Source organism: Papilio polytes, unplaced genomic scaffold (assembly GCF_000836215.1).
Source record: "Papilio polytes unplaced genomic scaffold, Ppol_1.0 DF823879.1, whole genome shotgun sequence".
Lineage (NCBI taxonomy): Eukaryota > Metazoa > Arthropoda > Insecta > Lepidoptera > Papilionidae > Papilio > Papilio polytes.
The window spans coordinates 372,740-382,508 of NW_013525325.1; the positions used below are offsets into that span (position 1 = coordinate 372,740).

General features: G+C 33.7%; 2 protein-coding genes across 2 annotated transcripts in view; one reads left to right on the forward strand and one right to left on the reverse strand.

Annotated features, from left to right (window-relative positions):
* The window catches only part of LOC106103041 (cytoplasmic FMR1-interacting protein), a 26,928-nt gene extending 19,487 nt beyond the window's left edge, over positions 1–7,441 (reverse strand). Inside the window, exons 1-9 of the mRNA XM_013282683.1 lie at positions 7,138–7,441; positions 6,590–6,726; positions 4,938–5,117; positions 4,276–4,457; positions 3,348–3,475; positions 2,884–2,981; positions 1,678–1,782; positions 754–839; positions 274–394 (exon numbers count right to left, since the gene is read on the reverse strand). Of these exons, the coding sequence (XP_013138137.1) occupies positions 274–394; positions 754–839; positions 1,678–1,782; positions 2,884–2,981; positions 3,348–3,475; positions 4,276–4,457; positions 4,938–5,117; positions 6,590–6,726; positions 7,138–7,213 (1,113 nt within the window). The 5' untranslated portion in view covers positions 7,214–7,441. The remainder of the gene's footprint in view (positions 1–273; positions 395–753; positions 840–1,677; positions 1,783–2,883; positions 2,982–3,347; positions 3,476–4,275; positions 4,458–4,937; positions 5,118–6,589; positions 6,727–7,137) is intronic.
* A 244-nt stretch (positions 7,442–7,685) lies between these two features.
* On the forward strand, positions 7,686–9,432 carry LOC106102995 (phosphatidylserine decarboxylase proenzyme). Its single transcript, XM_013282622.1, has one exon. The coding sequence runs from the start codon at positions 7,803–7,805 to the stop codon at positions 8,925–8,927; it is 1,125 nt and encodes a 374-aa protein (XP_013138076.1). The 5' UTR covers positions 7,686–7,802; the 3' UTR covers positions 8,928–9,432.
* Positions 9,433–9,769: the final 337 nt, after the last annotated feature.

The window sequence follows — 9,769 nt, forward strand, 5'->3', positions numbered from 1 at the left end:
ATCTATGCTGAAACATTTCTATATTAGGACATTTATGTAGGAACATTTTTATATTAGGACATCTATGTAGGAACATTTTTATATTAGAACATCTTTGTTTTAATATTAGTATTTTAGAAACGTTTCTTGATCGGTAAATTTAAATTTACATTTTTTAATAAATCAGTACATTATTTATTTACATTTTATCTGATATTTGTTTATATATAATGTACATGTAAATTGGAACATTTCTAGATTAGATTTACAGAACATATTTGTACCAGAACATACCTCATTACTGTATCTAGCGAGCTCAGATATGTAATTCTGGTGTTCTTCTCTGATCTGAGGCAGGTGGACCATCAGGTCTGCTTGAGGTGATGGTGGATTGGGGCTTGAAGATAATGGCCACCTGGAAATATATTTTTATAACTCAAATTAAAAAATGGAGAAAAAACATGAAGTGATATATTATTTCTGATACAAAAGTACTAAACATAAAATTTTTTAAATAAAAATGCAGAATAATATTATGCAAGATATTTTTTTTTACAAATATATATTAATATTATGATGAGAACAGGTTAATATTTTTTTGTATATATTTAAATAACTCAAAAACTACTGGGCCGATTTCAAAAATTATTTTTCCGTTATAAAGGTAATTTATCTGTGAGTAACAAATGGTATTATTTCTTTTTATTTCAGGCGAAGTCGCTAGCAAAAGCTAGTATTGAATAATTCAGTACATTTGGAACATAAGTCACTTACTTGCTTGGATCGTAATGTTTCGATCTCTTGATGTAATTGAATGGTGCAATTTGCATATCGCCAAATAGAGGCACTACCTCCAGGTTCTGAAATAAAAAACAATACGATATACAAAACTGTTTTAAAAAACATATTTTTATATATCATAAGAAATCAAACGAGCAAGTAGCCAAAATAGCGAAACGTCCGCTAACAATAGACATCCGCAAAAGATGCGTTGCCTCGGCAGAGGAAACTGAAAAAGCCTAATTACCTTTCTATGTCCCTAGACCCGTCAAATTCAGTTTCTCTTCCCATACTATTTAAGAAAAGTCAGGTAAGGAAAAGGGGACAAAAACAAATTCTATAGCAGGCAGAAGAAACACAGAATTACTCCCACTTCACATATCTTTTTTTTTTAAATTAGTAGATTTTGTTAATTTACTAATATTTCCTTTAACCATTCCAACTAAGATTGCTTGTGCTAGGATATGGTCACAAGTCGAATGCCGGGATTCGAACCCTAGACCGCAAGATGGGTAGTCCATACTCCAAACCATTAGGCTATTGGCACTTGAATAATCTATAAGCCACAGATTATTAAAACAGACCTGTTGATGACAGAATTTTAAAAGCCTTTTTATGGTATTTTATATTATTTTTATATAATTATTTTTGTTATGTATAAACTACTAATTTCTACCGAGGTACATGTAAAAACAGTTGGTAGTTTTTAAGTGAAAAAAATAAAGTGAAATTTGAGGGTGGTCGGCATATAACTTGTACGTCGACCGGCGAACGAACAGTGCCCGTTGTTTGTGAAACCTAGTGTTTTATTTCGACTCCTCATCGCCGCATCCCTTATAAGACCTAATTTAAAGATATATAGGAATTGACATTTTTACAAACAATTTAAACAGATCAAAATAAATTTTAATATTTTACCTTAAAAATCCTGTCAATTCTGTCGAGGCGTATTTTCTTTTTCTGATCAAGACGGTTAATATTACAAACTTCAGAATCCATCAAGAATAGACCAAAGCCCATTACCTAAAAAAAAAGAATATTGTTATCTATACTATTATAATAAAGCGTACACACACCATTGTTGCCCAAGATGTCAGCAATTACAGCATGTTTTTGAATAGTTCTTTTTTTAATAAAAAGCCCTAAACTTACGTCATGCTTTAGGCAATATATTTTCACGGCGATAAACTTAGGGGTAAATATTTTGGATCAAAACCCTAATGTGGAAAGAGATCATAAGTTGTTGACAACATCAAGGGAGCAAGATTGCTATGATTTGACATCATGTCATGTCATTTTGACATTTTCAATTGATAATTTGACAAATGTGAACCATAAGACGAATTTTTTATATTACTTTGCGGATGAAGTCGCATGAGAACAGCTAGTAATTAATAATTTTATGATAAAAAGTTACAATTTAATAATGAAACATGTTTAAAATTAGAACATATGTATATTAGAACATGTTTTCAAATAGAACATCTCTAGATTGGTGGTTATATTTGAAACATTTTCAGATGTAACACCAAATTATGCTTTTTTACTAATATTATAAATCCAAAAGTTCAGATGTTTGTTACTATATCGAGAAGCGAAGATTAATTAAATCTAGTTTTCCTGTTAAATCTTTACTATTATAATAAAGCGTAAACACACACTTCTTGGTTGCCTAAGATGTCAGCAATTACAGCATATTTGTGAATAATACTCTTTTTAATAAAAATCCCTACACTTACGTCACGCTTTAGGCTATGAATTTTCACGCCAATAAACTTAGAGGGTAAATATTTTGGATAAAATTCCTAATGTGGGAAAGAGACCATAAGTTGCTGCCAACATTAAGGAAACAAGATTGTCAAGGTTTGTCGTGTCATGTCAGTTTGACATTTGTAATTGATAATTTGACAAATGTAAACAATAAAAAAAAAATCATAATTTCATGCGGATGAAGCCGCATGGGAACAGCTAGTAAATAAACAAGTCTCCAAAACGACTTAACGGATTTCGATGAAAATTGTCACAGATATAGAACATAATCTAGAAGAACACATATATTACTAAGTATTTTTTTTAATTCCGTGCAGGAGTCGCGGGCAATATCTAGTATAATCTAAAACTTACCTTAACCAACATATGTTTTTCTGAAGGTGTTAAATACATTTTTGTTTCGTACATCTGAACACAAATGTTGACAACATCTGCAAGTAAATCTTCATAACCTAAAAACAAATAAAAACTACGTTAAAATATAGTTTTTTTTAAATAAATTATAATTATATCCCACAAATAAAATATAAAGACAAAGCTAGTCTTAACTAACATATTTTTTTTACTTTATATTACGAATAAACTCAAAAACTACTAGGGTTATTTCTGAAATTCTTTCACCAATATTACTTTTTACTAATATTATAAAGAGGAATAATTTGTATTTTTGTTATGTAACTAATAAACTCAAAAACTACTGGGTCAATTTCAAAAAATCCTTCACCGTTAAAAAGCTATGTTATCGCTGAGTAACATAGTCTACATTTTCAAGTGGACAAAGTCGCGAGCAGCTAGATTTATTATAATAAAGTACTTACCATTGATTTTCTCAAGTGCATCTTTCACCGTGTCTCTAATTTTATTCTGTGTCGCCAAAAACATTGATAAATTTTGAGACTCCTGTAAACTTTGGCTATCTGCCATTACTTTAAGAAATTGAGCCGCTCTGGAAACAAACAGTAGTTTATAATTAGCGTAGAATTAACTCAAAAACTACTGGGATTTTCAAAATTCTATGGTGACATGATCAAGAAGGGAGTGATGACTGAGATGACGTATGATAGAGTGCTTTGGAGGACGAAATCCTACTGCGCCAACCCTACGGGAGTAGGATAAGACAGGGGAGATAATACTTTTCAAAATTCTTTCACCATTAAAAAGCTACTTTATGAGTGAGTAACATAGGCTATTTTTTTAATTCTACGAGGACGTAATCTCGAGCAAAATCTAGTTTTAAATATTGGTGAGTTATGTGTATGGGCAATTGTTTAGGGTACTATTTAGTAACCGCCCAGGGAAATATACAGTAGGGGTTTCACAGGTTTCTGAATATTATAATCTCTATGTGAGATGTATCCACCCCCAAAAGGGTTCTTAAAAAGGGGGGTTCTGTAAAAACTTGCATTGACGCTACACTCAAATTGGTAATGAAAATGGGGGATATTTGAGTGGCTAAGATATTTAAAGTGCAGTGTTGACTATGTCCTAGTCACATAGGCTCCGAGGATTATTCCCAACCGTCACCACACTCTGTCCCCACGTGGGAACAGATGAGAATAAAAAGTTTCTACTGTCCCATTTGTCACCTTATTGGTGATTGTGGAACTAAAAGGTGGGAGGAATGAAACTTTTCATTCTCACGCGGGAGCTGAGCGGGGTGACGGTTGGGAATAATCTGGCTCCGATACCCTCAGTGGGGACATATATCTACAAATATCTGAAAGAAACATTTATATAAAAACTCACCGTCTATAAGTAGAATAATCATTTTTAACCGAACTCTTCATATTCTTAAGTTCGTCGAGCACGGCGAACATGTTCACGAACTTGCCAAGCGTCAATAAATACGCTTCCGAGACGAAATCACGTCTTTTCTCAGCATGACATAGTCTGCGGACTTCGCCACAGAAACGCTCTATCGCTTTACGCTGAAAAAATAATTTAAACATCATTTCCACTGGAAATAATAGCTATATACATAAATACTACTTTGATAATGGATTGAGAGTTTTAGGGCCTGTCGCACTAGTGGCTGATAGAGGATCAGATAGCTTAAAAATGACGTCACTGTCAGATAAGGTGCCAAAATCCGATATTTCCATCACATATTTTAGATGTTGGATTGTCATCAGACAATTTACAATTTGGTGGGACAGGGCCTTAGGGTCTTATATACTGGATCGGAGAAGTTTACACTTTTAACTATATCTATCTTAATCTTAGGACCTACTAATATTATAAAGCGGAAAGAATTGTATTTTTATATGTTTTGAAATAACTCAAAAATTACTGGGACGATTTTAAAAATTCTTTCACCATTAAAAAGCTACATTATCAGTGAATAACATAGGCTATATTTTTTAATTTTATGTTGAGTAAGTCGCGAGAAACAGCTAGTAATAACTCACCTGAAAGTACATAAACTGCAGTAGTTTATCAACTTCAGGACCTAGAACTTGTACCGTCCTCTCGTAGATGTGTACTCTATCTGGTTGTTCGTTAGACCTCGGCTGAGGTATTGCTCGACTGCAACATCTCCATGTGTATAACATCACAGCATGAGCATTCCCTTCTTCTAGAAGTTCATTCTGGAAAATTGGGAATATAACAGAAATTAATAGTGGAGCAATTACGCGTCTGATGAGTGTGGTGTTGGTGGCCTAATTTTAGTGCTTTTCCCGTTCCACCTTTTTCTTGGAGAAAAGGATGGGAAGGAAAAGTGGATCTGACGGTGGAGGAGACGCACAGGAAGGAGAAACATCCTTTTTATGTGTGTCTCCTCCGTCAATTAAGGGTAAGCAATGTATCTTCAATTGCGGATGTCTATGGGCAGCAGTCGCTTTCCATTCGGTGAATTCAGGTGGCCGCTTGCTCGTTTGCCACCGTATAATATAAAAAAAAATATAATGATACACTAATTGCAAAGTACACAAGGAAATTTAATATGCTGTCAAAGGTAAATAAAAGCAGAACATACATATGACAGGTGTATACAGCGCTACCAAGAAAAATACTTTATTTTTATAACAAACCTTGAATCAAGTAAATGTTATAAAAATCTATCAATGATATTTTTATAAAGGAAGGGGGCAAACGAGTGGAGGGAACACAGATGTGGTGTCGACGCCCATAGACATCCGCAACACCAGAGGTTGACCATAGGCAATATCTGTTATTATATAATGACGATATCAATAAAGATGTTGTTTTTTTTTTCAATAAGGTTTTTTCAATTCCATGCAAAGTTACAGGCATAAGTAGTTGTAGGCTACATCTAGTGGGTATTTTGTGGGACAAAATGTAGTTACATAAATCTAATCTTGTTAATAATGTTACGTGTAAATATACTGTAAATATTCTTTGAGAATTAACTTTTTTAATTTGTGACATGTTTTATAATTTTCATTTTTTGGATATAAAAAGTGTAAGCGGTTACCATGGGAACATGTTGTTGTAAAGTCAGGGAGATGAATAAAAAGATAACTAACATGCAATAAATAGTTTCATTCTCAACAAATAATATAAATGTGAAAGTTTAGATGTTTGTTAGTTTGTATTCTAAATTCCTGAACAGAACTCAATAATTGTCATAGATGTAGAGGATAGTCTTTTTTATACAAAAAGGTGGTAAACAAGCAAGCGGCCACCTAAATCTGTCAAAATGGCCAAGCGACCGCTGCTCATAGACATCTGCAATTGCAGATGCATTGCCTACCCTAAATCGACGAAGGACATAAAGCACATAAAGAGGATATTTCCCCATCCTAAGCGTCTCCTCCACTCTCAAATCCACTTTCCCATCCATCTTTCCTCATCATCCTTCTCTTAAAAGCAAAGGTGGGACGTGAAAGGGACTAAAATTGGGCCTCCAGCACCACACTCATCAGACGAAACATGAAATTGCTTCCTCTTCACATCTGTCTTCTGTGTGGTCATGGTATTTCACCGGGCGAGCCACTCATGTGAAGATGTTAAAGCAGGCTCTACCATTATTAAGTCTGGAAGAACACATAGGTTACTTACTTGTAAGTAAGCTAGGATAATAATAAAGGAAACTTACCAAATTAGCATGTACGGTGGCTTCTTCAATATACTTAGCAATTCCGGTGACAAAGCCATTGCGGTCTTCGAAGTTGGTATCAAAATTTGCTTGATAGAGTATAGAACAAGGGGCAGCTTCTATACAAGGTTGTTCATCTGCAAAATAATTTTTATATAAACACACTATTAGATGTATTTACCTATACTATTATAAAGATTTGTATTTTTGTTTTATTGAAATGACTCAAAAACTACTAGGCTAAATTTATAAATCGTTATCACTGAGTAATATAGGCCATATCTTTTTATTATTTTTCAATTTAACGAGAACGAAATCACGAGTAACAGCTAGTAATAAATAAGTGCAAAATGATTAAATGTGCTAATTTATTAAATTCCAATGTTATGTGTAAATATCTATTTAATATATAGCAATTATAAATGCTTTTATGAACGATAAAATATCTATACTACAGTGAAAAAGATATTATGAATGTTTCGTAAGTCCACCGGATGTTGGGAAAAACGTAATATTACGGTCGATTTAATACATGATTTAGTACTTACCGGGTAAAGTAAGTTCGTCTAGGACGTCTACATTGCTTAAAGCATCCGAAAGAGACACTTTTTCACTAACAGACATGATTCTTGAGATGAAATCACTTAACTACTAAAGTCGTATTTTACACTACTTGTACACCAATTACCCGCTATAATATTTGTAATGCATGATATTTAAACCCTAATGTAATATTAATTAACACGTAAATTGTGAAAATCGAATGGAAAAGTGGAGAAATTATATAAATTCGTTCAATATAATATCCACTTTGCGTAGAACCAAGCCCAAACTTAAGGTAACATTGACAGCTGACAAATACAAAGCAATAGTGATGTACCTAAACTAGCAAAGTTGAAGAATCGGTAACTTAAAAACTTGGTAATATTCGATTAGGTTTGAAATCCGTGCTTATAAAATTCATTCCACCACGTAGTTAATTTTGTAAATTGTTGATACCATGATTTTTATAATCAAAAATGATTTTAATAACTATAATTGGCCCTTTGATTTTTTTGTCACAATTTGAGTCTATGGCTGCTTTTATAATCTTTGTTGTGGCCTTGTGTCATGTCGTTATCGTAAAATTTCGTACGCAAATCAATTTAGCAAAAACGTTCAAATAAACATCGTTTCTTATTTTTAAAGGTGACGGAAGGCAGCTTTGGGTAAGATGTTCCCGCCGACGCGCTTAAAGAGCTGCCTTCCAGTCATGAATCCGATGTTCAAGCGATTACGTCCACACAGACCGTTCCGACAAACATCGTATCACAATCAAACAAAGGTTTCCAGTACTGTTACAAATACAAAATGGATGAATTTACGAGCAATAATAACTCGCTGGGTGCCTCTTGGGAGTGTTATGTACGTCGGATGGTGCTACATACGAGCTAGCGTTAATTATGAAGTGTCTAAAGTGGAAATTAAATTTTACGAAATGTTTCCGTTTAGAATTACAAGTCGACTATGGGGGCGTCTCGCGGCCTGCGAACTCCCTACTTCAATTAGGAATTTCGTCTACGGAACATACGTGCGTGTGTTTAATGTGAACTTAAATGATGCTGCGGTCACAGATTTGAAATATTACAAGAGTTTATCGGCGTTTTTTACGCGTCCTTTACGTGAAGGTGCTCGGTACATTTCACCTTCGATTTGTGTGTCTCCATGTGATGGTGTTGTTTTAAACTGCGGGCCAGCGGATACAGATAAAATCGAGCAAGTTAAAGGCGTAACTTACAGCTTGGAGGAATTTCTCGGTGAGAACAAATGGTCGGAAAATACAGATCCGAATTACTACAATTCATTATTAAAAGATAAAAATAACATCTTACATCAATGTATAATATATCTAGCGCCAGGAGATTACCATAGATTCCATTCACCATGCGATTGGACATCCAAATTCCGTAGACATTTCTCCGGGAAGCTTTTATCTGTAAATCCGTGGATGGCGCGTTTAATACCCGGTCTATTTACAATGAATGAGAGAGCAGTGTACATAGGTGAGTGGAAACATGGTTTTTTCAGTATGACCGCAGTCGGAGCAACCAATGTTGGTTCAATCGAGATTTACAGCGATCCAAACTTGCGTACAAACACGAAAGGCAAGAGGAATCGTGTCGATGAGTTGAATATTAATACATCGTATTGTAAAGGTGATTTATTCGGTCAATTTAATATGGGAAGTACGATAATCTTATTGTTTGAAGCACCGAAAGATTTTAAATTTGAATTTAAGTCCGGAGAGAGGGTGTTAGTTGGACAAGCGTTGACGGGATGTGCTGTACATGCTAGATGACCTGGCTTTACTGATCTCTTGCATTTAATGCAAATCATGTTAATATTCTGTATGTTTTGTTACTTTAAGTAATCATCACATACTTGTGTTTAACATTTATTATAAAAATATAGTTTTCTTTGAGATTCAAGTTGGTTGCTTTTGTTTTTCTTTCTCAATTGTAAAAAATTGTGTTTCCGAGTTAAAAGTAAGTTATGAAAACTATATTTATAATACTTGTATCTTAAAAGAGACATAATTGTGACAGAGGCTATGTAGCTTTTTAATTCATTTTAATTATAGCTTCAGTGACTTTTTTATTTCTAGTATACCTCTGAAAATGTGGATTTTGCCTAACTGTACTGATTTTCAATAGTTTTTCAACACCTTTAGTTGCTGGCATTTTATATCTGTCAAGTTTTCTGTAACCAGGGGTTCTTAACTTTGGGTATATATTAATTTACTAGCTGTTCCCTTGCAGCTTCATCCGCATAAGATTATGAAAATTTTATCATTTACATGTGTCAAATTATCAATTGCAAATGTCAAAATGACATGACATGACGTACCTTGGCAATCTTGCTTCCTTGATGTTGTCTGCAACTTATGGTCACTTTCCCACATTAAGGTTTCAATCCAAAATATTTACTCCCTAAGTTTAATGGCGTGAAAATATAGCCTAAAGCGTGATGTAAGTGTTTTTATTAAAAATAGAGTTATTCAAAAATATGCTGCAATTGCTGTCATCTTAGGCAACAAAGAAGTGTGTTTACGCTTTATTATAATAGTATAGTGTTACAGATGTTATGTAAATGTTAACAGCTACAGATATTAAATTCCAAATCCCTAGTATTCAGGTCATG

Bases quoted from the DNA above. Each gene is read 5' to 3' on its own strand.
- LOC106102995 (XM_013282622.1), top strand. From the start codon at position 7,803: ATGTTCCCGCCGACGCGCTTAAAGAGCTGCCTTCCAGTCATGAATCCG.